The sequence below is a fragment of the Lepidothrix coronata genome, unplaced genomic scaffold (assembly GCF_001604755.1).
Source record: "Lepidothrix coronata isolate B3197 unplaced genomic scaffold, Lepidothrix_coronata-1.0 Scaffold147, whole genome shotgun sequence".
Lineage (NCBI taxonomy): Eukaryota > Metazoa > Chordata > Aves > Passeriformes > Pipridae > Lepidothrix > Lepidothrix coronata.
In genome coordinates, this window is record NW_016690327.1 from 1,394,860 (window position 1) to 1,421,185 (window position 26,326).

Consider the following 26,326-nt stretch of genomic DNA (forward strand, 5'->3'; position numbering starts at 1 on the left):
GCGGCCCCCCCGTTTCCGTGGCAACCGCGCCGGCCCCGCGCCCCTCCCGCTTCCGCTTCCCCCGGAAAGGGCCGGGGCGCGCGCGGGGGAAGGGGAAGCGCGGGCGGGATTTCCGGCGGGAGCGGGGCGGGAGCGGGAGCGGCCGCGCGGGGAGCCGGGGCTGCGGGGCGGCCACGCCACTTCCGCCGCCGCCGCCGCGCCAGGGGCCGGCACCGCCGGCAGCGGCACCGGGAGCGGCACCGGGAAGCGCACCGCGAACACGCGGGAGCGGCGCCGGGGACACCCGGGAGCGCGGCGGGGGAGCCGCCGCCCAGCGCAGCCCCGCGCCCGCCGCCGCCGCAGCCCCCGAGCGGCTGCGCCCCAGCTCCATGAATGGAAATCGGCAGCGCAGGTGAGTCCGGGCCCGGCGGGGCCCCCGCGGGCACCCGCAGCGGGTCCCCCCGCGCCGCGCAGCCCCCGGGGCCGGGAGGGGCCGGGGAGCCCCACGGGCACGGCCCCGGGGCCGATGGAGCGGGTTCCCCGCGCGGGGCCGAGGGCACGGGCGGTATTTCATAACCGGAGCGCCCGCCTTGCGTAACCCGCCCCGAGCCGGGACCGGCCGGGAGGGCTCCCCCGGGATGGGGCCCCGCTGCGGAGCACGCTGAGTTTTAAGGCTGATTCCTGCGCCTCTGGGTGTGCTGCTCCACAGTCGCCAGGGTGGTTATTGCCCGGGGAAGCTGTGGCTGCCCCATCCCTGGGAGTGTCCAAGGCCAAACTGGAAGGGGCTTGGAGCAGTCTGGGATAGTGGAAGGTGTCTCTGCCCATGGGACGGGGTGGGACTGGATGGGCTTTAAGGTCCCTTCCAGCCCAAACTATTCTATGAGGATCTTCACATTTTGGCCGTTTGATCCCTTTGCCAGAGAAGCAAGTGCTTGGTGTTTATAAGCTTTGTGTTTTAAATGGGTTTTGAGTATCAGAGAAGGAATTTCTGCTTTGGTCTGTCGAAAGAATTTCTCTCCAAGGTTGGCAGAACAGTTCAGGTTTGGGCAGTGTTTAATCAGCAGTTCCCTGACTGAACCTGGATGGCAAAGGGAATGTCCAAAGCCACCTGGAGTTCTGTGTCTGTCACATCAAGAGGTGCCACAGGTGCTGAACATACGAGTATGAGACTGAAGGTGCCAACACAAAATGTGCCTTTTCACCTCCATGTGTGGAGCCTTTTGTAACTTACTTGGAGATTTAAGGACAAGGATGGATTTGGCTGGAAAAACTCCCCATCTCAGCTGTTGCCTGGCTTAATGAGGAGTTGAAAATATCTTAGGAAGATGCAGGATTTTAGCAGTCTGGTGGAATTCAGGTGATACACTCATCTGTTAACTTTAATTATAACCTGCTGCAATGGTAGTTGTCTCCTGATGAAGTGATTTGCAAGAGCAGCCCCTAAACCCTTTAGTTTCCCTTTGGAATGAGTTTACATGTTGTTGGGCTGCAAGATGTTGGATTTTAGCAAAGCTGAGTGTTCCTGGTGGGCTCAGCCTGTGTCCAGCACAATGGGTGACTCTTCCACCTCTGCTGTGTGATGAGGGAAGTGTTAAGTGTGCTGTTTTGGGGTGTTGGAACAGGAGGACACAAAACATCCTTGGCAGAACAAACGAGGGTTAAAGCTTTGTCATCAAAAGGAGGACACTGAGATGTGGTTCCTTTTCTGTGTGTGAAGCGAAAACATGGGATAGAACAAGCAGAAGGGAGCAGAGATGGGGGTGTGAGTATCCCTGGAGTGAAGTGTGGGAGTGTGTGCAGGCACATCTCAGGTGAAGCAGTGCTGTGGGTGATGTCCTGTTTGTGTGAGAGGCTCAGCCTGTGAAATCTAGAAAATATGGCTCTCCCAGTCTGTGGAACTGGAACATGGCTTAAAGCAGGAGCAGGATGTGAAGGTGGCTGCTCAGGGTGCAAGTCGTGGCGAAGTCAAGTGACTGAGGAATAGGAGCAAAATGTTCACTGGGAGAAGGTACAGTGAAGGAAAAGCAGCTCTTGGTACTTGAATCCAGTGTCCCACATTGCACTTCCACCAGGAGAATGGGAAGTAAACTTCTAAAAGGCAGAGAGATTCAACCAGATGGGGATGCTCCATGGTGTAACCGAGTTGGATCAGTGCTGTGTGTGTCTTTATTTCCATGTCTGCATTGTTCCTTCAGAGCTCACAGTTTTTTGTGCTAAAAGTGTTAAATCGTTGTTTGGAGTTTTCGCTCTATTTTTTAACAGGCACTTTTAATATTCCATTTGCTTTTCTGTACAAACTTTGGCAGAGAAAATCCTGAGAAGTTGCTTTTCTCTTTCTGAGTTCAGAGTAGTGATTTGGGAGGCCCATTAAAAGTCCCATTTTTGTGGGTGGGGTAGAGGAGGGAAGGGGGTGATTCATAGGTGCCTTCAAAAGTTCCTCTGTGCTGTGAGATACAATGGCAGATTTCCTCTGGGGTTGCTGTGGAAGCTGTTTGACTCACAGTATGAACTTTACAAATTGTTTCATCCTCAGAGCTTTGCTTTCTCGGGCAGGAAGGTGTCAAGAGTATTTCTTGAGCTAATTTTTACCTTCCTGATTTTGGTCTGTGGAAATACCTTCCAGGGAAAAGTCTTCCAGGGTTTGTGTGGGCTGGCCTGTTCCCTTCTCCCAGAGCAGTTGGGTGTTAACTTCACTATGTGCATATAAACTGCTGTTTTGAGCTTAAAGCTCTTAGCATTTAGATTTTTTTTTAATGGTTCAGGAGCATTTATTGTCTTGTAAATGCTCCCAAAACACTTCATTGTGTTTTCTGTAACTCCATTGGGCCAGAACTGAGTTACCACGCCAGTGTTTGCTTGTGCAGTTGGCAGTCACTGAGCATGGCATCAAAATGTTGGCTTTTGATGAGTTTTAACATGACTGAATACCTGAAACCTTGAAAAACACCCAAACCCTAAATTGCAAGGAGGAATGTTTAGAAAACGTGGATTGCATTACTCATAAATAATGTAATGCCACCCAGCGAGGCCGCAGCGACAGAAATGAGGCAATTCTGGATTTCTGGCAGGAGGAGCTCGATTATTGAAACCAACGTTTGAATCTGATCTTCCCTATGTGTTTTTTTTAATCTAGAATTAAGTTATTTTTTGGTAGTGTTAGGATTTTCTTAGAGCTCCACAGGCTGGGCCTCTGAGTCCAGGCAGAGGCCAGGGGCCCTCTGCAAGGGAATCTTTTATTTTTCCCCCTCCATGGGGAGCTCTCCCGGGTGCAGCTCCAGCCTGAGGCTGGGATCTGTTCCACAAATCTGCCTCGTGGTCCTGAGCCAGAGTTTAAATTGTATTTTACCTGCTCAGGCCTCAATGGTCTCTTTTGGTCTGTTCCATCACCCGTTCAGTTAGAAATTTAGAATGGTTGTATAAACAAAAATAAAACTGTTAAGTTATCTCTGATAATGCAGTCTGGTTTTGTAATGCTGAAGCAACGGTAGGAGAGAGGATAATTTTCTGCTGGGAGGCCCTTCTGTAAGGAAAGGATCATGTAAGGAAATCTGCATTTCCTATGAGCATCCTGCCAGGGATGAGGATTCTGCTCGGTGCTGTAAAGCTGTGGTGCCTGCCAGCAGCCTCGGTTGTCCGTGCAGGGGTGTCTGGAAGCAGCTGCAGGTCTGTGAGCCCCTGCTCGCTGTGCTCAGCCTTCATTCCCAGCAGGGCTTCCTCTGGTTGCCAAGGTGGATGCGCGTGGTGTTTGGCCCCGGGCCAGGATTCCTCCGGGTGCTGCTCGAGCCTGATCAGAGCATCGATAATCCCACAGAGGCAAGGATTTGCATTCAGAGCTCCTCCAAACCTTTAGAGGGGCTTCCACAGGGGGCTGGAACTGGGTGAGCTCTAAGGTCCCTTCCAGCCCAAGCTGTCCCCCTGGCTGCACAAAAGCCTTCCAAGAATCTGTCCCAGGCACCAGTTTTAGTTCCTCTCTGTGTGTTCCTTGTTTTCTGTTATAAATCAGGTGACTTTTAGTGCTGGGGACCTTCCTGAGCGGGTTTTATGAATCGAGCTCTGCTCTGGCACGCTGAGCCAGGCTTGGGTTGGAGGGTTTTCCTTGGGTTTTTAAGAACATCTTTGGTGTTTACCTTAAGGGAACCTACAAGAAAGATGGAGAGAGGCTGTTTACAAGGGCCTGGAGTGACAGGACAGGGGGGAATGGCTTCCCACTGGCAGAGAGGAGGTTTAGGTTGGTTGTTAGGAAGAGATTCTTCCTTGTGAGGGTGGGGAGGCCCTGGCACAGGTTGCCCAGAGAAGCTGTGGCTGCTCCATCCCTGGAAGTGTCCAAGGCCAGGTTGGATGGGCTTGGAGCAACCTGGGATTAGTGGAAGGTGTCCCTGCCCATGGCAGGGGGTGGAACTGGATGATCCTTAAGGTCCCTTCCAACCCAAAGCATTCTGTGATTCCATGATGTGTACATTCCTGAGGCTGTAATGGCAGAGTAGAATGGTTTCTTCAACACAAAGAAGTTTCTCCTCTAGAATTTGTGGGCAGCTGAGCAGGGCAGAGCTGCTGTCTGGAAGCACCGAGGAACAGCAGGAGGAGGCCCCGCAGAGCTGCTGCCTTGACAAAGGGTTTTGAGACTTTGCCCACTCTGTTTTTGCAGTGGTTAAATGCCTTGGAGGAAGGAGCCTGCCCCTGGCTCGCCCTGAGCTCTGCAGATCGAAGCTGCTCGGAGTATTTTTGGTTTGTGTGTTTATTTCCATGAGTTTGACACAGGACTCAGGCATGAGGTGGGGTGAGTCACCGATAGCTGGGCAGCAGCACCGGCCCCAGAGCGTCGCTGGTTTATTTGTGTTTTACTGGGCTTTGAGTCACAGCTTTGAAGCCAGTGACACAGACTTTCACAACACACAATCTGGCAGTTCAGTGTCTTCTGGAAAGCAGGATCTTCTGAGTGGGCAGTAATGGCAGAATTGACTTACAGCACACTCGGGTTTTTTAAGTTAATTTGTCCAAGGGAACATGTGTCCAGTGACAGCAAAATAGCTGAATTTCTAAAAATTATGCCTGAGCAGTGTGTAGACCTGCACTTCTTATTCATTTATTGGTCACTTAATCCCCAACTGCCAAAATCTGAGCCTTCCAGGCTGAGCTGGGTGAGGGGTACACAGGGCAGGCCAGATAAAATAACCTTTTAAGCGTTATCTTTATTTGGGCAGTTTTGTTAGTCTTTCCCACAGATAGGAACTAAATATAAACCAACTGTGGTGTGTATGTCTTTGGAATATTAAAATGAGCTGTTGAGTCCTTTATGCCACTCAAATGTTTAGTAGTAACTGCTTTTTGCATATGCTTATTATATTCTGCAGTGTAGCTGGAGTGAATTGTAGAGCTGCTCGTACTCGTGTGAGAGTATTAAAACGAAGGGAAAGTTGAAGAGAGCAGATGCTTGGAACAAGTTTTGCATAAGCAGAGTCTGTGAGCGGGTTTTAAATGATGCTTCTTGGTTTCTGTTTTGTTTTATCTCGTGGCTCCACGCCAGCCTCGCTCAGAATTTTTCGGGAGGTTTCTGGGTAGAGCCAGACAAATGTTACAGGGGAACTTGGCTCTGATGTTCACCTGTTCTCAGGACACGGTTTCCTTCAAGACAGTGCAGGTTCTTTTTCCAGGAATTATGGAGATTAATCAGAAGGCAAATAAAAAACATTTTTCCCAGCACTTGACATTTTAACTCTGCTATGAAAAGGAGTGGGCTGGAGTCGCCTGCGTCACCGAGTAGGAGGAGAGGGGAGAACTTTGCACTAACTCACTGGAGTGCTCTGTAAATCAGGGCATTTGTACCACGAGCAACTTCTTATAATTCAGGCTACAAAGGGTTTTGGGTTTGTTGTTGCTTCTTGACTGGAAAGAGGTATTTTTAAGTGGAAATACCAGTAGAAATTCTTGGAAATGGACTATGTTTACTACTGTGTTTGGCTTGTAAGGCATGAGTAATGCAGATCTGGAGTGCAGGATTCTCATCTAAGTGGTGCAAAGTAAATTAAATAGATGAGAGTGGAACAGGTTACTGGGCAGGTGTTTTTAGCTGACTTTGAAAACACCCATCTCACTGCAGATTTGGATGTTTCTCTGAGAAGCTCTGAGTATTCTCTAGTCCATGAGTAATCAAGAGTTTTACAATCCTGTGTCTTAATCTGAGTCTTTACTCTTCTGGCAAATTGGCTTTGTGGGGGCAGTTAGACAGGAGGTAATGGTCTTACTCTTCATCCATTTTCAGCCAGCAAAGTTCAAGAATAATCTGTCTTCCGAGACTAAGCTGATAATGGCACTGAAATGAAGAGTTTGTCACAAACCCTGTGCATCAGTCCAGAACTACTAATGCATTTTTGTACTCTGCAGCCACTTTGTTATTACCAGGGTGTTCAGGACAGACTGGTAAAACTTTCTCTGATATTTTTACGGGGTGGTTTTGTTGTTTTGGTTTTGGTTTTGCTCGGTTGATTTTCGTTCTGGAAATCTCCTCACCAGAATCTCCTGATTTTATTCGTGCTAATCCCAGAAGCTCATCAGTAGGAGAACAGCCTAGATGTGGGTGGAGGCTTCAGAATTAAAAGTGGGCAAATGTTTGTTTGGAATGTGGCGGGCAGCAGGCTGCTGGATGTGTGCTCTTGGAGACGGCTGATTTCCCGTTTTCCCACCCGGTTGTCCTGGGAGCTGGTTCAGGGGATTGTCTGTTGTGCTTCTCTCCTAATCTGTGGGGTTTTTTCCTTCCACAGGACCCGTCGGGGCACAGCCCCTGCTCATGGTGCCCAGACGTCCCGGCTATGGCACCATGGGCAAGCCCATTAAACTGCTGGCCAACTGCTTCCAAGTTGAAATCCCAAAGATTGATGTCTACCTCTATGAGGTGGACATCAAACCAGATAAGTGTCCTCGGAGGGTGAACAGGTGAGAAGATGAAGTTCATCTTGTGCATTGTGCCAGTGTGAATGTTCAGTGCCATCAGGAACTGTGAAAGGGAGAATTCCTTTCCCCACCTCCCAGCTGGGAGGTGAAAGTGCTGCTGCTCGTGTAGCTTGAAGAGGAAGTCAATATTTATCATCTTCCTGAAGTGCTTTGGGTTAATATTGCCTGGCCAGGAAATGGTGCCTGGAAGCTGCTGCTGTGCAGGAATTTCGGTTTGCAGGTGCCTAAGGAAAGTGTTTCCATCTGTAGAACGAGGGAATTGTGTGTCAAGTGAGATATGGCTGTTGTGCCACAGAAACACAAAGGCTCCCCAAAGAATTCAGATCCCGAGGGCAGGTTTCAGTCAGAGGTCTTGCAAAAGTCTCTCTGGTTCTATTTACTACTTGTGTCAAGAAGCCTTTTTTGTATAAAAATTTTATGGTGTTTTTTCAAGCCTGATTTCAGTGCTTATATCAGGTTAATCTTTATTGCCATCAACTTATAATAAAGCAAGGGAGATGAATCTTTAATTGTGTGCAAATTTGATCAGGCTTTTACTTAATTTTGTGGTAAAAAACTCAGGTTATTAAGGACTTAAAGCCAAGACTTTTTTGTTAGGGTACCACATGTTTATAACCAGTGTAGGCAGAATTCAAAATTCTCGTTAGTTGAGGAGCAGGTGAACATTGCTGCAGACTCTACAGTGAGCTGGCAGAGCTTCCAGCTGGGAGTTTGTACTGTTTTTTATCACAATACCATCTTGTGGGTTTCTTCCAAGGTAACTGTGTCCTCATTCTCCGTAATAAAGGTGACACAAAGGCCTCAGTCATTTCTAGGAGTTTCTGAAGTTATTTCAGTTCCAATATTTCCCAATATTTGAGCATTTGCTTTGATTCTGATTTTATCATTTAGTGTTTATTTATTATTTTACTTGAAGCCTGTGAAGCACCTTTTGGAATACCCAGTGGGTGTTTATAAATCACTGAGTGCTGTTTATTGAAACTGCTTCAGCAAAACATGGGGTAGGGGTTGGGAGCCAACTCCAGTCTGATCCTTCTTTGGAAACATCCTCAGTGTAAATATCCCCTTTTCCAGGGATGTGGTGGACTCCATGGTGCAGCATTTTAAAGTGACAATATTTGGGGACCGTAGACCAGTTTATGATGGGAAAAGAAGCCTCTATACAGCCAATCCACTTCCTGTGGCCACTACTGGGGTAAGATAACTGGGAGAACGTTGTACTGGTGGCAGCTTCGTGGGAAGGAAAAAGAAACGACTTTTAATATTGCTGAGTTCAGAAAAACTGGAAGTGTCTTACAGTAGCTGTGCTGAACCAGAGTCCTTGTGATGTATTTCCTGCAAGTTCCTGCGTGTGTAAATGTGCAGGTAATAGTTTAGAGGTAACAGAACCTCCCCTAGGATTTAGTAGCCACTTTGTACAGCAAAATCTGTTAAACACTCGTTTTTGCAGACTGTAAAACATGCTCTTAGGATGAATTAAAAAATCAAACCATGTTTTTTCTGGAATGAAGAGTTTCCGATTTGAGGTGACAACAAGTTACATGATTCTCTTCTGTTTGGTCAGGGCCCAGTTCTCTTCACTCTGTGCATTTTATAATGTATTGTATCAAATGTGCTGTGTCCTCCATATCTGAGTTTGAGTCTCTGGCCCAGTTATGGGGAGGAGTGGAAACTCAAGGCTACCAGACTCCAGGTTAAACAGCTGGTTTTTATTTCTCTCTTCCCTGCCCTGCCCAGGTGGATTTGGATGTGACACTACCGGGAGAAGGTGGAAAAGACCGTCCCTTCAAAGTGTCAATAAAGTTTGTTTCTCGGGTGAGCTGGCACTTGCTGCATGAAGTTTTGACAGGAAGAACCTTGCCTGAGCCTCTGGAACTAGACAAACCTATCAGCACTAACCCTGTTCATGCTGTCGATGTGGTGCTACGACACCTCCCCTCCATGAAGTAGGTTCACTGTCTTCCTGCAGTCTGTCTTTACCTGAGGTATCCCCACTGGGACACCTTCATCCCTGTTTCTTCACAGGTGAAAAGGAGAGCTGCTCATTCCCCTTGTGCAGCACAGCTGGTGAGCTGAGGGGGGAGACTGGAGCCAATTGTGTACCAGTGTGTTTCTGTGGGCAGAGCAGGTGATGTGTGTTTGAAGAGATGAGGGAACAGGAGGCACTGATAATAGGCCTTAATTGCCGTGCTGAGAGGTTCCATGAGCTGGAGCTCTGCTGTCCTGGTTCTGCTCAGCTTGAGCCAAGTGTCTGCACTTGATGGCAGTGGCTGTGGAAAGGCAGGAGGAGTCTCTTCAATCCACTGACACCCATCACCAGTGTGAGTTTCTCAGGGCTGAAATACGTGACTGGGACTAGATGCACATCCTAACAGTCTCCAAATTTCAGGGGTTTGAGGTAAAAATAACAAATAAGAGAAGTTAATTTTGCTTGATTTGGTCAGTGAGAGTTACTTTTGAAGTTGGCTGGCTTTAGGCACCAGGATGGCTTTGCTCTGGGGGGTTTCACTGGCTGTAACTGGCCCCTAAAAAAAGGGGCTTGTGGTTTTATGGAAGCCAGTGTTCCTCAGCTTCCCTGGAGCTGAAGGAAACATTTAGATGTTAACCTCTGTACTAATGCCTGTGATTACAAAACTGAGGAGGTGGGGAGGTTCAGGAGCAGCTGTTTTCTACCAGAGAGAGAAGCAGTAGTTCCTCTAGTTCTTTTTTTCCCCCACAGCTTTTCCTTCTGTTGGTGCATCCTGTATTAAAAAGTTCCTTAGTGAAACAGGCAAAATGGTGTTGGAGGGTCAGGGCAGTATAGACAGGGCTGTTGTACAGACTCTGCTATGATGGAGACTTTACCTTCTTGAGGTAGAAAATCAGGAAGGGTAAGTTCATTTAGTTCTTGATTTGTCATAAAAACTGAAAGTGGTTGTGCATTTCTAAAAATAGTAAATGTTTTGTCTGAATTTGAAAGCACTGTGATGGGAACAGGAGCATTCAGGGTATATTGTTTAAACTTGCTTCTTGGCGCAGATTCCTGGTGCACAAAATTCCAAAAAAATAACAGTGCTGTGTGTTATAATCTTGATTGCATAAATTTTATGTTTGGAAGGCAAGAGCAAAAACGTGTGGCCACCTGTTTCACCAGGTACACCCCTGTGGGCCGCTCCTTCTTCTCAGCTCCAGAAGGCTATGACCACCCCCTGGGAGGGGGCAGGGAGGTCTGGTTTGGATTCCATCAGTCAGTCCGACCTGCCATGTGGAAGATGATGCTCAACATCGATGGTAAGTTGAGATTCAGGGCAGAGATTCTGACCAGACCTATATGGCAAAGGCTGCCTAGAAATTCTAGTCTCTTTTTTCGCTGGATTTGTCATCATGTCGGTGTTTGAGCCGAAGTTTAACTGCCATATAAAAACCAATATTCCTGTATAGGAAGGAATTGCACATGGCTTGTTTTCCTGCTGAATTTCTGTATTGGTCCATCCCCAGTGACAGGGGCAGGTTGTCTCTGTGCAGCTGTACACAGAGAGCAGCACTCAGTATTTCCAAGAAAACTCTGTAAAACATATCCCAAACACTTCTGTGAATAGGGCTGATTGGGTTGGGCTTTCTTATGCAAAAGCAGATCTGCTCTGCACCACTGTATTGAGTCCCAGATGAATGGATCTGAGAGCAACTGGTGCCTGTGTGAGACTGAGCACTTGAGTCTGTTTAGTTGTTAAACCCCCACTGAAAAGTGCCAGTGGTGGAGGTGCAGGTGCTGCCTGAATTTTCCTCTGATTCACATTCAGTTCTCACTGTCTGAAATGCTCTATAAACCCAAGGTAAATTGTCTTGCTCCAGGTTAGACAGTCAGGTTGTGTTTCGCATCTGTCTTGGAGCAGAATAAAATATCAGAGATACTGAGCTTTCACACTGAAAATTTGCAAGTCTGCGTGTTCTGGGTTACCTAAATTGTGGGTGATACTCACGTGGCTTCAGATGGGTTTGCTCTTGTAAAATTGCCTTTCTAGCATCGGCTGTGGTTTGAAAAACAAATGTCAAAATCTTACCTGTCTCAGAAATAACCAGTGCTGGTCTCTCTCTGTGCAAGGTACTGAGAGAGCTGCAGTTCAGGCAGGAGAAGGGCATGAATTTATACCAATTGATGATGTACTGTGCTGTGAAGCAAGTTTTTCTTACCAGCAGTAGCAAGTGAAGTAGCAACTCTTGGAGTAGAAATCTTTCAGTCCTTCCTGTGAGTGGGAAACCCGAGCCCTTTGTGAGCGGCGGCTCACGGAGCCGTCGCTCTGGGTCGTGGTCTGAGGCTGTGAAACTGCCTCCAAATCCCATCACTGGGGATGTTTTTGGTTGTTTCACTTGTACAAGGTTCTCTGTGAAAGTGTTGCTGTGGGAGACAACCCACACGCTGCCAGGGAGGGGAGTGTGAGGATTTGGGGTCACTCAGTAACTGAGGCGTCCGGAGGTGGCTGGTGCGTCACGGGGAGTTGGCAGCCGGCTCAAGTGACACATGTCTGAGGAATGTTGGGTTGTGTGAGCACAGATGTGGCAGGTTTGGTACATGAGATCTGGAAAACTGATAAATGCTTGTCGAGTATGTCTTTTCTGTTGTTGCCAATTGAAGTTTTCAGTGTGTGGAACAGGATGGGACTGAGCTCTATCTGGTGCCACCTCACTCTTCCCTACTAAAGGTGGTGTTCCATTTCTTGTAACTTTGTCAAGTAGATGATTTATGATCTTCCATGGAATGAATTAACTGTCCTGCTTAAAACCAGCGTACTGTCAAAGTGATGGTGTCATTAGCACGTGAGGAGGGTCAGAGATTGGAGTGGTTCAAGGATTGCACTCCCCACTACACCAACACAATTTGTGTGTGGTCAAAGTAGTGCTCATGTCTCTACCAAGTACTGGTTCAGTAATTGAGTAGATTGTATAACTGACAAAATTATTTTGCATGTTGAATAATGTTAGCTTTTAATATAAAAAAGTGCAGTAGAGAGATATTAATCCTGCGTCTGCAGCTCTATACAGAGGTGAAGGAGAATGTCTCTCTGGGGCGTTGCAGCTCTCTAGAAATAAATGTTCCCTGGGGAAAAACCCTTCAAACCTCTGAAATGCAAAGCAGTAGCAGGATGACTGTGCTGGAGACTGATGTGTCACCATGGGCCCTCCACTGGCATTTGGATGCTTCACTGTGGCAGGGTTTGCTGACCTGTTTTTAAACAAGCATTTTTCTTGAGGTTTGCGTGGAATTCTAAGAAACCTTCATTTATGTGCTGCTTCACAACACTTTGACTGGGTTGGGGTTTTTTTACACTTAATATTTTGCTCTTTGTAGTTTCTGCCACTGCCTTCTACAAAGCACAACCCGTAATTCAGTTCATGTGTGAAGTCCTTGACATTCATAATATTGATGAACAACCAAGACCTCTGACTGATTCTCATCGGGTAAAATTCACCAAAGAGATAAAGGGTGAGTAGAAATGGATCTGTTTGGTCCCAGGTAACACAATCAAAGTAATCCTAAGGGATTTGTTTTAACTGGAAGCCTGGCTATAGCATGCATCAGAAGGGCCTGGAACTGCCAAGGGAATTGCAGTATCCATGTTTGTAGTTCTAATCCGGAATGGAACAATGCGGCTCTGCGGAAATGAAAGCTGAAAAACATTCCCAGTGGCTTAGAGGGAAAGAGAGAGCATGTTGTTCATTGCCTGGGCAGAGGTAGGTGGCTGGTGCCAACCCCTCCTGAGCCTGGGTCCCTGAGGCCACCTGGCATTGTGTGTGGGCTCTTGCTGTTCCAGTCCTGTGGCAAAGTGAACGTTGATGTCGAGGCTAACACCGATTCTTTGAAAGAATGCTGTTGCAGTGGCTTCTAATAACTGATGGCCCTGTGGAAAAACAAGTACCACTTGCAGCTGAAGGCCAAATTCCATTCCAAAGGAATTGCATAAGCTGCTGGTTTGAGTGGTTTCACTCCATATATGCTACTTGGGCCTGCATTTTCCCATATCCTTCGTTCCAGTGTAACTTGCAGAGAGAGAAGCCTTGAAGGAGCTCAGCTCTTAAACACTGATGCAAGATTAGACTCTACTGAAATACTGGGCAGCTAAAAAGTAAATTTGAACTATAGTCATAAAGGGATGTGTTCATAGCATAGTCATTAGTGAAAAAAACCTTAAAGGAATTGTTTTGTAGTAGTCCTAACATGCCTCCTTTTACATTTATCTGTCTTTGTCCTGGAGGATGGGTAACTGGAGAGCGAGGAGCTGCCTCTGCTTGATCTCAGGTGCCTCAGAAACTCTGTTACCATAGTCAGAAAATACTGAAATACCACCTTTGCTCTGAAACTTGTCTTTGCTGCTGTAGGATCTGGGAAATCCATCCAGGCTGTGACCACATAGAGCAAAACAAACCCTGCATTAGAGCACTGGCAGTGTGTGAGCAGCACTGTGGGAGGGCAGTGCCTTGGTAGTGTCACAGCAGAGAAATGGCAGAGCAGAGATGGGTTCCAGATATGTGTTCACAGCCCTTTTCTGTGGTCACAGTGCCCCGTGGTTTCTTTTCTTTGTTTTCTCTTAATGCTCTGTCAGGGCAGTGGTGGTTTATTTTTGACTGTACCGTCCTCTGAGTAATACTGATGTTATTGATGCAATTAGTGTTGTCAGGGAGCAAAGAAGTACAGTTGGTGCTTCTTTGGGATGTCTCTGTCCCCAGTAAACCAAGCACAGTCTACTGTCTGGTACATGGGGACCTGATTTTGGAGCTGCCACTGTCATGATGATCATGGGTAGAGATAAGTCAGGAGAGGCTCTGCTCTGGAGGCTGAGTGCTTTGAGATGAGATGCTCAAAATCTAAAGTTAAACCTGGACAGTGGAATTAAAGAAAGTTACAGGCTGAATGTGGCCATAAAGCTGGGGGGGGGAAGACAATAAAGTAGAAATATGGGTTTGCCCTCTTAATTTCAATTACATTGGAACTGGTAGTTTGAAGAGGGTGTACAAGACTGGGAATGAGAACAAGAGGATATGGTGAAAACAGGCCTCTGAGTTCAGTCAGTGCCTGTTAAATGGAAGTGCTACAGGAAATTCAGAAGACACTGAACGTTAAGTGTTATACATCATCATTTCTTTTTGAGGGTAGTAATCAGGATTAGTCAGAATTCAAATTAAAATGAAAGCAAAAATGTTTAGAGAATAATAATTCCTTATGTTTGTGCTATTCGATGCTGACCCCAAAGCTGTTGTGTTCTGTCATTTGAAACCTTGTGTCTCCTGTGCACGTTTTTGGGTAGTTATGACACCGGGTTTTGATGCTTTCCTGCAGGTCTGAAGGTAGAAGTGACTCACTGTGGGACGATGAGAAGGAAGTACCGTGTCTGCAACGTAACGAGGCGACCTGCAAGTCATCAAACGTAAGAGGCTTTTTGTCAGAGCGTGGAGTGTGTGATAGCTTCACACTGAGTGTGCTATCAGGACACTCAGTCCTGAGGTTTCATTCATTTTGGAGATGATGGTATTTGGCAACTAAGACTTTACTAAAATGTCTGTCTTTTCAGCTTTCCTTTGCAGCTGGAAAATGGCCAGACTGTGGAGAGGACAGTAGCACAGTATTTCAGAGAGAAATACAACCTCCAGCTGAAATACCCTCACCTTCCTTGTCTGCAAGTGGGACAGGAACAAAAACACACCTACCTGCCTTTAGAAGTAAGGGCCTTACTCTGATAAATCAGAAGGGTTTGGGGTAGGTTCTCTCAGTTTGCAAAAAGTTAAGAATCAGTGCTCTTTGCAGCATGAGCTTGTTTGCAGATTTACATGTTCATTACTTTAATTTCACTAGAGACTGTCTGTATCTTAAAGTGCTTTAAGGTTTAGAGCTACAAGAAAGTCTGAGCATGCAGTTGCTGACACGCTGGGGCTGTGGTTTATGGTGACAGCATGGTGTTGTGTGTGTGGTGTGTTGGAGTTTGAGTGCTCCTGTTGTGGATTAATGCCTCTGGTTTCCCCTGCAGGTGTGTAACATCGTGGCTGGCCAGAGGTGCATCAAGAAGCTCACGGACAATCAGACCTCGACCATGATAAAAGCCACAGCCAGGTCTGCCCCAGACAGGCAGGAGGAAATCAGCAGATTGGTGAGTTCCCTGAGCCCAGCTGGGGGTGACACTGGGCTAGATTCCATCAGTGCAAAACTTCCTATACACCAACCTAGGCTTTTCATTCCTTCTTGTCCTTTAACTTAACAGATTGTAACTACTTTCTTAATAGGACTTATTTACAATAGCCTTCAACAATAGCTTGAGTCTGTAGTACAGGCTCTTGCATTGTCACCTCTACAATTAATTCCAAGTTGGTGTTTTATTTACTGTGAGGAAACAAAATGCTTTTGAATAGGCAAACTACAAGTGAGCACTTCAGTAACAAGTGGGAACAAAAAAACATGTCATCCAAGATAACTCATGGTAGTAATTGTTTTTACTGGGGATTGTGTTGAGCAGTTAAATCCGAGCCTTTTCCAGTGAAATTGTTGAACACTTCTGCAGTGTTCCTGTTAGTCTGTTGCTTGTTATATGAGTTATAATCAGATACTTCTGTAACATGGAGAACCTCTTCTTCTAGGTGAGAAGTGCGAATTACGATGCAGATCCATTTGTCCAAGAGTTCCAGTTCAAGGTGCGGGATGAGATGGCCCATGTGACGGGGCGTGTGCTCCCAGCCCCGATGCTGCAGTACGGGGGACGGGTGAGGCTTTGGCTCTTCCTTTGCTTTCCATTTTGAGGAGGGATTTCCTGTGCACCTTGACTAAACAGGGATAAGAGTTTGAATGATAAATTGATTTTTTGTTATCCTGAAACTGCAGGTAGCACAGGCAGCTTCTTTTGCAGCCACTTGAGTGTCTGTTGCTTTTGTTTCCCCAGAATCGAACTGTGGCAACCCCAAGCCATGGAGTGTGGGACATGAGAGGGAAGCAGTTCCACACTGGTGTGGAGATCAAGATGTGGGCTATAGCTTGCTTTGCAACACAGAGACAATGCAGAGAAGAAATATTGAAGTAAGGCATGTCATGGTTCAGGCTTTGGACTGTTCTCTTAATGAAGTGAAACACGAGTACAGGATTTCTAATGAGCATTTACCTGGGTTAATCATCTGAGGTCTTACAGAGAGAATCCAGGCTGGTTTGCTTCCTTGCTGGAAGCTATAGTCAAAACACTGTGCCTGGGAGCCTTGTGGGGTGTTGGTCCTGTCCCTTCTGGTATCTTGAATGAAATACTTAAGGTGTCTAAATGTTTTGGGGTTTTCCCCCTCGTTCTGGCCTGTGGTGTTTCACAGCTGCACAGCCTCCACACAGTGAATGTTTTCTTAAAAAGCTGTTTGGAATTGTTGTCATCTGACTACCACAGTTCTTTGGTCCCCTTCTGCTTTGGTTGTTGTGTGCTGTTGCTACTGCAAAAACCCAAAACTGTGCTGCTCTTCAGGGGTTTCACAGACCAGCTGCGCAAGATCTCCAAGGACGCCGGGATGCCCATCCAGGGCCAGCCCTGCTTCTGCAAGTATGCCCAGGGTGCAGACAGTGTGGAGCCCATGTTCCGACACCTCAAGAACACCTATTCGGGCCTTCAGCTCATCATTGTCATCCTGCCAGGGAAAACACCTGTGTATGGTAAGGGCACACCTCTGTCTCTGCCGGGTTGGTCAGGTATCGTTGGGAGAAATTTGCTGCCCAGCGTACGTTAGGAAATTATTTAGGACCGTTCTTTAGGCATTAGAAACCAGTGTTTTGTGTCTGAAGATAAACTGGAAGCAGGTCTGAGCACGCAGGTAAGTCGAAAGTTACTGCAGAGTATGTGCACTGAAATTATTGTGACTTAATCTAAGATCAAAATGCAGCAGTAACCTCAGATGGACTCAGGTTGTCTCCTCCTGTTTGCTTCCCAGCGGAGGTGAAGCGCGTGGGAGATACGTTGTTGGGAATGGCCACACAGTGTGTTCAGGTCAAGAACGTCATCAAAACATCTCCACAGACCCTCTCAAATCTGTGCCTGAAGATCAATGTTAAACTAGGAGGAATCAACAACATCCTTGTACCTCATCAACGGTAAGACTCTGGAGACTGACTCAGGCTTTTCTTTTAACAGGTGTGGTTACTTTTGCTACTTAGCACCCAAAATTTAAATATGGCCAAGTTTTAAGTTGAAACATTCTTCTGGTAATAGTACATGATATTTGAGGTAGAATTCAGTTCCTTCCAGCACAGGTTCTGAGTGGTTGTTGGCCTGTGAGTTCGGTTTTAAGCCAAGTTTGATGAGTATCAAAGGTGAAATGTGAAGCAGTGGTTGTGTGGGAGAGTATTTTAAAGGCCCTGGGAGACCATCCTGCTCTAAGTCCTGTAAGCCAGAGTAATGTGTGTGCCACTGCTCCCAGCTGCAGGGCTGATGCTGTAGCACAGTGGGGCTTGGGTGATCTCCAGGCACTGCTTTGATCACCTGCAGCATGGCAGGCTCTGGAAGCAGCTGGATGTGCCACTGAGGTGTAACTCTGGCTGTTCCCCACAGAATCCCCCCTGGAACAGCTCCATGGCTGTTCCTCACCAGAATCCTGCCCCAGTTCTGGCAGTGTGTTCCCAGTGTGTGTTGGACTCTGTGCTGGGGCAGGTTCCAGGTTCACCTCCTGTGCAGAGACCCCCTTGCTGAGCCTTGGCCCCGGTACCTGACAAGGCTGAGGCAGAAACAGCCCCCCCGTGAGCGACGACCTTGTGGCAGCTGCTCAGCTACGAGTGTGACTTAGCACTTTTTTCTTTTTGAAGACCTTCTGTGTTCCAGCAGCCAGTGATCTTTTTGGGAGCTGATGTCACTCACCCTCCAGCTGGAGATGGAAAGAAGCCCTCCATCGCTGCTGTGAGTTTTGTTACATTAACGTGTTTTTTCATCTTAGGTAAATGTTAGAATACAAAATGCAGCTCATGGACTGTGTCTGTGTCAAATACCTGTCAGGGCTTATGCCAGTTCTTTGTACACATTCCCAATGATACTAAAAGTCATGTCTTTAAAAGGAAAAAACAATGTTTGATACTTCTGTCTGGTTTCTTAGCTCTTTAATTTTTAAATCAAGGTAAGATAGCATTGCTAAATAATATATTTCTGCAAAAATGTTCTCAAGGAAATAATGCAACTTGGTGATGTTAGCTAATAATGTCCTTGTCTTTTTAAAGGAAAAAAATGTAACTAAAGGCCTGGTTTGGCAGAAATATTTTTGATACTTCTTACCTTTTGTGTTGGTACAGTCCAGGAGATGAAGGTGATGGTTGGAGGCTTGGTCAGTCCTCTTCTGTTTTGTCCCCTTGGTATTTTAGATGTCATTGGTTGCAGTTATGGACACTGTGTCCGTGTTTAAAGTGACTGAGGGAAACTGAGGTGTTTGGCCATGTAAAAAGTGAGAAAACTTCACAGGAAAAAGTCTGTCTGGATTATAAGAATGTGCATTAATGAGGTGTGGGACAGAGGGGAAGGCAAATTCTGTAGATGCATTTCAGGGTGCTTGAGGTCAATTTTTGTTACCTCCTCTCAGAAGGTGTTAAACCTGTACCTACTCCAGATTACTTTTGTTTCACATAAGCATCTTTTACTTGACAATTGCTGCTCTTGGCTTTTTTGCTGTTGATTTCTTTGGATGGATTGGATCTTGAAGCCTTGGCTGCCGTGCTGTGCCCGCAGGTTGTAGGCAGCATGGATGCCCACCCCAGCCGGTACTGTGCCACGGTGAGGGTCCAGCGGCCCCGGCAGGAGATCATCCAGGACCTGGCCTCCATGGTCAGGGAGCTGCTCATCCAGTTCTACAAGTCAACACGGTTCAAGCCCACCCGTATCATCTTCTACAGGGACGGGGTCTCTGAGGGACAGTTCCGACAGGTGGGTTCAGTTGGGGGTTTCTTGGGAGGGGTTTGTTGCTCCACAGTAACTCCAGGTCTCGTTTTGTGCTGTTTGAGTTGCTTACCACCAAGATAGCAGAGAGTAATTGAGACTTTGAGGTCGAGAATTTCTTAATCACGTTGGGTAAGAAGAGTTGCTGCTTCTTTCCTGTCTGGGAAGGGGAAGTCCTAGAACTTGGGAAACCACGTATTTCTAGGTGCTTCCTAAGATTACTAAAGCAAAGTTGCACTTGGTGTTGTTAACTACAGCCCCTTTATTAGGTGTTGTGTGTAGAATGCAATGGAAGGAAAACCTGAACTCTTCTGTTCTTGTAGGTTTTGTATTATGAGCTGCTGGCCATTAGAGAAGCCTGCATCAGTCTGGAGAAGGATTACCAGCCTGGGATCACCTACATCGTGGTGCAGAAGCGACACCACACGCGGTTGTTCTGTGCTGACAGAACAGAAAGGGTGAGCACTGCCCTCTCCTAGGAGCCTTGTGGGAAAGCTTCATGTCAAGCTCTTATGCTGCTGGAGGAAATATAGGGTGGGCTTCTCTGTCCATCTGGTTGTCTGTGCACTTGGGGAAGTGTTGGACTGATAAAATGTGGCCCCAAATGGAAAAATCATTGACCTAAGTAGGTTAAAAGACCCCACACATCCCCACTGGAGCTGACGTTCCTGTGAGTAACCAGGACCAGTCCCCAGCAATTGGAACAGCAGAAAGTACAAAATGGTGGAGCCTTTTTTCTGAGTCAGTCGATCCAAGCTGAAGCTGACAATTGGAAATACAAATGTCTGTGCAGCTCTTGAGGCTGAGCTGGAAAGCTCTGAAGTGCTGTAGGTGCAGTGCTGAGGTGCTGGAGAGCCATCCAGTGTCCTTGTCAAACCTCCCAGGCTGCTCTAGTGGCACATTCCTGAGGCACTTCTTGCACCAAACCCTTGCCAGTGGTGAATAGAAACTTGTGTTTTCCATTAGGGTTGAGCTGTAAGAACAGCTGAGGCCGCACTTAACAAACCTTTTCCCCAGGTCGGACGGAGTGGCAATATTCCAGCGGGGACAACTGTAGATACAGACATTACACACCCCTACGAGTTCGATTTTTACCTCTGTAGCCATGCTGGAATACAGGTACAGTTGCTTCTTTGTAAGTAAATGTGAATTTAGAACGTGTTGTTTTTCTCCGTTTTGCGACGCCTGTTTGCAAACAGTTATTTGGGAGGGAAATGTCATTTTATCTCAGTTTTATATGACATCACATTATTTTGGGACTAAGTGTTATTTACTTAGTGGGGCAGGTGGGGTTTTATCCAAGCAAGAATAATTACAGCAGTATAATCAGGTAAATGTTACTTACTCATCTTTAAGTGCTTTTAGGGCTGACATGAGGCTGAATGTTCTTCAGCTGCTGTTCCGTGGGAGTTCAGACAGGACAGTCTGACCCCTTCTGAACTTGGTGTGACTTGTTTGTCTGGAACCAGGTGAGTGAATGGATGTTCCCCTCTCACAGGGAACCAGCCGGCCCTCCCACTACCACGTGCTGTGGGATGACAACTGTTTCACAGCGGATGAGCTGCAGCTCCTCACGTACCAGCTGTGCCACACCTACGTGCGCTGCACCCGCTCCGTGTCCATCCCAGCCCCGGCCTACTACGCTCACCTGGTGGCATTCCGGGCCAGGTACCACCTCGTGGACAAGGAACACGACAGGTAAGTGACTGTGTGCTCAGGTTTGTGTCCCCACTGACCTCTGTTCCACTGTCAGACCTAAAGCCACCTGACTGCGGTTAAAAAAAAAAAACAACCACCTGGGTTTGCGTTTCGTTTTTGTTACCCCTGGGACCAGTCTTGAGATCATCACTGCTGACAGCTGCTGCTCTGCATCAGGCCAGGGTGGGTTGGTGGATTCTGTGGAATAACACTCAGATTGAAAGAATCAAGTGTAGTTCACTGAAGTGTTTTGTTATGACTTTGACGTGGTCTGAGGGAATCAAGCAACACATTTAGTTATTTGCTTTAGGATCGGAGTTGTCATGAATGAACCAAATGTTAAGTGCTTCCACTTATCTAACTCCGTACATCAGAAATATTTTATAACCTTCAAGCCATCAATATATTTATAACAGGCTTATTTTTAGATGAACAAGCTGAGCAGCCACGGTGGAGGGATTTGTGAAAAGCCTCAAGGTTGCTGGGTGAATAGAAGAGTTGATTCTCCTCAGTATTCAGTTCTCTTCCTGGTGCTGTGTTACTCTGCTGAACGTTGGTGAAGAGTCTGGAGAGTCATATGAGGAGGGGCTGAGGGAGCTGGGGGGGCTCAGCCTGGAGAAAAGGAGGCTCAGGGGGGACCTTCTGGCTCTGCAACTCCCTGACAGGAGGGGGGTCGGGCTCTGCTCCCAGGGAATAAGGGACAGGAGGAGAGGGAACGGCCTCAGGCTGTGCCAGGGGAGGGTCAGGTTGGACAGCAGGAGGAATTTCTTTATGGAAAGGGCAGTCAGGTGTTGGAAGGGGCTGCCCAGGGAGGTTTGGAGTCCCCAGCCCTGGAGGTGCCCAGGGAAGGCCTGGCCATGGCACTGAGTGCTCTGGGCTGGGGGACAAGGTGGGGATGGGGCACAGTTGGACTCTGATCTTGGAGGTCTTTTCCATCCTCGGTGATCCTGCGATTCTGTCGGGAGAGATGCAAAAGCAGCTTTTTGATCCAAATTAATACAATTTACAGCCCTGCCTGTCTCTCCCTCGTTCCCTGCAGTGCTGAAGGGAGCCACGTGTCAGGACAGAGCAACGGGCGAGACCCCCAGGCCCTGGCGAAGGCTGTACAGATTCACCAAGACACCTTACGCACGATGTACTTCGCTTAAGTCAATGACCCGGGAGACACTCACCGAGAGGAGAACTTGAGAACTTAAGCCACATACAATGTATGTTTCCAGGGGGTTGGTTTAGGGGCTGTGCCTCCCATCGTGCTGGAGCTGACGCTGTGCAGGGGGCGAGAGGCTCACCCTTAAATTGACACGAGGAAGATTGTTTACTTCATCCAGGAACACAGCACTATTATGCAATATGAAACCAGCCAACTGCTTTTTTGGGGCGGGCTCCTGTGGGAAGCGCCGCCGTCATTTTTTTTTTTTTTTTTTTAATTATTATTTCTCGTAGTTTAACCCTCTTCTGCCTTTACCTCAAGTTGCTCGGCAGCACAACTATTGTTGCAAAAAAAAAAAAAAATAGTAATAATAAACTAAAATCTGTTGTGGAATTTAAAAACAAAAAGCAAACCACCTTTTAGGAACAATCACAGTGATTGTTTGGCGGGAGGGAAGTGTGCAAAAAAAAAAGAAAATAATTAAGTTTTTAACCCCCGTGCATTGAGGAATCCTTCTCCCAGTATTGCCATCGAGCATTCGAATGTGAACATATCTGAGTGCATTGGAATGTGCAGCACTAGCTAGGAAACAGAGAGGGGGGAAGAAGTTTTGCACACTAATCCAATAATTTGAACCTAATTTAGCCAACGGCTGCCTTTGTGTCTTTTCTCACAGCTTTGGAGTTCTCAGCTCCAAGAGTTCCCTTTCAAAAGCAATCCAAGAAGCTCGTGGTTCATGTGCAGGCAGTAGTGACCCAACTCTTCTTGCTCCCTGGGGAATTTACTAAAGCTGCTGTTTCACCTAGTCCGAAAGTTTCAATTTTTCCTATCTGGCAAGTCCAATCTGTTGAAGCTTCACGTGAGATCCAACGTCCCGGGTTTTCTGGGATGACGTACAGTAACCACCAGAACTGAAACTTTAGAGCTAAGGTCTTTTTGGAAAAAAAAAAAGAAACCTGCTAGTTTACTTGCTGCCTCTCACACCTTAATGTGATTCATATGTATGTGTGTTTGAAGTTTAGCTTCCTTTTGTTTCTTTTATATTTATTAGAGTAATAATAATGCTTTAATTTAATTATTACAGAACATGTGGTCAACATCAACTTTTATTTTTTAGAAGTGTAACCATGTTTATTTTTAAAAAAAGAAACTGACAACTTGTTTTGCTATCTTTTAGTGCAATAAGCGTTCTAAAGAAAAACTGTGTCCATTGAGCTGTACTGAAGCAGTGTCTGTACCACGGACCGTGGGAGAATGGACACCTCCAGGATTTTAAAAGGACAAAGTAAAAGCCTTAATTTTGAAAGGAAAGTTTTATAGTCAGAAGGAATCTTGAATTTTCCTTTTTTAAATCAAAAAAAAAAAAAAAATTACAAAAATGCTTCTAGACTTCTGCAAGCTTTACTTGTCGCTGCAGTCTTTTGATTTAACAAAGGAATTGGCCTTATTTTTGGCTTTGAAATGTGGAGCATATTTGAATTAAATGGAAAGGGTTTTGTATTAAGATCTCAGTTTTTACATGCTTAGTTAAACCTATTTGACATCAGTAAAATGTCTGGAATTAATAAAAGTTTTTAGGCTTTTTTCCTCTTTGATAATGACTTTCCTTTTAAAATTAAGTTATTGGTAACTTCATTTCACTTTGCAAATAAAGAGGGCTGGGATAGTTCTAACATGTTAAATCGCTGAAATGTGAATCAAACCGATGAGACTCTTTCATTCCACTTTAAAACCAATGTTTAAGATGTCAGAGACAAGCGTTTATTCAACGAGGGGACTGGGGAGTTTTGCACTTTGTAAACTCGTGAACTGCATTTTTGACTGTTTTTATTTGCACTGGTTCATAGTATATTTACTGCAGATGTTTGTATGGGCATTGCTGTGATCCCAGCCCTCCTGACCTCCACCTGCTCTCACATGAAAACCAGTGGGTTGGTCTAAGTAGCTTCTCTCCTCTTTTCTCACCAAATCCACTGTTTGCCAATATACTGTATTTTGAGCCTAAAATCTGAGCCCGTTTTGCTTCACCAGGCATGAACCTCCCTTTTTTCTGCCAGAAAACCAAGTACTGTATTTTGTGCATTTGTATATTGTATGGAAATGTCCGTAGTGCTGCTCACAACTGTCCACAAGAGCTTTACTAACAGTTAGTGTAGATACTTATTTTATCTCCCAAAATCAAGGAAAACAATGGAAACAGACTAACCTGGCAAAGTTAAAATTGCACTGAAAACAGTCGTGAGGGTGGGCAGGGCTGGGGGTGCTCGGAGAGGAGGTGGGGGGTGCTTGGGGGGTTCAGCAGATCCCAAGGGATCAGGAACCCTTGGAGCCAGGGCTGTTCCCTCTCAGCACCTTCAGAGAAACCTGGTGCAGGGAGCTGGGTGGGACAGAGTCCTTTGAGCAAGGTGGTTTCTCAATAAGTCTCTTGGATGTTTTTCCCAGTCTGTGACCTGACAGTTTTCTCCTAAAGCCTCTACCGGTGCCGTTTGTAACAGGTTCAGCTTAGGCTTTTTACAGAAATTTGTTTTAAAATAATTTTTATTTTTTTTAAAAATTCTCTGTTTTACAAGGAGTTCTTGTGGAGTTCTGGCATTTAGGTGAAAACTCCTTTTTACAAAGCCTTTTGACTCTCCTCTCAAAGCTGCTGGATGCTTCTCATCCCACCCACGCTCGGCAACTCGGATTTGAGAAGCTTTTTTGCTCGCTGCTTTCACCAAAAACTAAAGAACCTTCATTGGCAAAGTGACTTCAGTTGTCAAGGTAACGTTGTACCTGGTTTTCATGTGAAGAGTATTTGGAAGTTTTAATCTCTCTTCTTGGTTTTGCAAATATCTACGTCAAGTGCCGATACTTCTTTGTATTACGATATCAAGTTACTGACGTTGTGAGGGCCACACATTAATGATGCTGTAGCTGCTATATTTATTTAAATGGAGATGGACAATTACTGCACTAAGGAATGAGGAGAAAAGCAAGGAATCAAGGTTAGTTAGATATCTTGGGTTTTTTTCAAAAGAGAAATAATGGTGTGAAATATCAAGTGTAACAAAGGGTGCTGTCATTTTAACTGAGATTAAATAGCCAGATATTCTTCTTTTGTTTAAAAACATATATATTTTGATGTTTGCAGTTTGGGGGTGGGGGGTCGGGATAAATGGTACCTCATCTGTGGTGGCAGTTTCCAGTATATTTTCAGAGTATATGGATTTCTTTTATTTTTGTACCTGCTCTCCTTTAAAAAGAAAAAAAAAATTCTCAGATTTTATGTGCCGTTTGAGGAAATCTTGAGTGGCACAGCAGATCCCCCCTCTCCTGGTGGGAGCTGGCTGTGGATAGTCCAGAGAGGGACGTGGGCACAGGCTGATGATTCTTCTTGCTTTGCAGACACCGGGTTTATGCCTGTTGGGAAAAGCAGTTCCCGTCTCCTCAGACACTGAGACCTCACTTGTACTTAACAAGTGCCACTAAGTGCTCCCGGGGTGGGAGCAGCCCCAGGGCTGGGCCAGGAGTGGCTGTAGGGTATTGCTGGAATGGTGCTGGCCATGGGGATGGACCCTGGGGTGCCATCAGTGCCCCTCCTCACCTGGAGCCAGCTGTGCCGAATCCTGCCATCTGGCCACTGGTAGATCCACAGTTGGAGGGAACCCTGGAATGTTTTGTGGTCGAGGCATTAAACTTGTGACATCTGCAGACAGACCAAGTGACTCCCTAAGGCGCCTTTTCTCCTTGGTAGGGATTTCAGCCGTGGTCATTTGACTCAGGATCGCTGTGTCACTGTTCAATGTGTCACCTGGTTACACGTGTCCAGAAGTTATTTTTATAGGGTTCATTCCGGCATCCTTCTGGAAGTTTGTTTGGCCACAGAAATGGGTTTTCAGGAGTTAAATGGGTTTCTGGAAGCTGTCAGTCAAATTATTTCAAGATGCTCTTGGTCCTCAATGATTTTCACTTATTCATGTATGAATTCTTGTCCTAAAAAATGCTCAACATGAAATACCAGACAGTCATCTGCTGTACAAATTCCAGCTACAAATACTGGTGTTCTACTAGTCTTAAAGTTCACTCTGGTGAAATTCCAAGCTCAAGCTTGAGGCCTTTTGTTTTTCTACACTTTCTTCATATCTTGTCCTGTTCTGATATTTTCCCTGTTTTTTGAACTGAGGGTTTAGAACCTTTCTCGAAGCACTTTTATAACCAAGAAATCACAAGCTCAGATTATGTATGTCAGACCTGTAAATTCAGTTTTCAGAGGAGGTTGTTTCTAAATGGCCATCGTGGTCTCTGGTCAGGCCAGGCTGATGCCCTGTCCCTTTCAGTGCCGTGGGGTTTTGTGGCTGCTACTGGCAGGTTGATTGGATCTATTGAAAAAAATCAAAGGGAAAGATTCCTGTCTTTTTCTACCCAAAGATGGTACTTTAGGTTGATGCTGGGTGTCAGAATATCATTTTTATTTTGGCACATGTTGAAATGCAACTTCACTTAGCCAATTCACTCCTGGTTTTTATACAATATCATGGTTAGAGCTTGAGCTCGTTGATGCTTTCTGCTGGTAGAAGATTTTGTACTTTCTGTAGTTGAGGTATGAGCGAGATGGATACAGGATCCTACATTTTACCTCCCAAGCAGAGTCTTAAGAATCCTGATCTGTGTG

The 26,326-nt window shown here is 46.2% G+C and overlaps 1 protein-coding gene across 3 annotated transcripts; it reads left to right on the forward strand.

Moving 5' to 3' along the window:
- Positions 1-346: 346 nt before the first annotated feature.
- On the forward strand, positions 347-24,927 carry AGO3 (argonaute 3, RISC catalytic component). 3 transcript variants are annotated; one of them, XR_001876920.1, is made up of 20 exons: positions 347-391; positions 6,738-6,909; positions 8,002-8,122; positions 8,665-8,873; positions 10,061-10,197; positions 12,254-12,388; positions 14,240-14,327; positions 14,472-14,619; positions 14,925-15,044; positions 15,529-15,651; positions 15,828-15,961; positions 16,386-16,570; positions 16,846-17,005; positions 17,714-17,804; positions 18,621-18,815; positions 19,151-19,285; positions 19,845-19,946; positions 20,326-20,525; positions 21,565-21,733; positions 22,352-24,927. XR_001876920.1 is itself a non-coding variant. In XM_017828281.1 (19 exons), the coding sequence occupies exons 1-19, from the start codon at positions 373-375 to the stop codon at positions 21,671-21,673; spliced, it is 2,583 nt and encodes an 860-aa protein (XP_017683770.1). In that variant the 5' UTR covers positions 347-372; the 3' UTR covers positions 21,674-24,916. The 3 variants fall into 3 exon arrangements, 1 of the variants encoding a protein (XP_017683770.1); XR_001876921.1 differs by having other exon boundaries at positions 24,246-24,927; XM_017828281.1 differs by having other exon boundaries at positions 21,565-24,916.
- Positions 24,928-26,326: the final 1,399 nt, after the last annotated feature.

What these genes read in the sequence shown, in the direction of transcription:
- AGO3 (XM_017828281.1), top strand. An exon ending in TGTCCTCGGAGGGTGAACAG is followed by an intron (nt 6,910 to 8,001) that starts GTGAGAAGATGA and finishes CCCCTTTTCCAG; the next exon opens with GGATGTGGTGGACTCCATGG. An exon ending in ATTCACCAAAGAGATAAAGG is followed by an intron (nt 12,389 to 14,239) that starts GTGAGTAGAAAT and finishes GCTTTCCTGCAG; the next exon opens with GTCTGAAGGTAGAAGTGACT.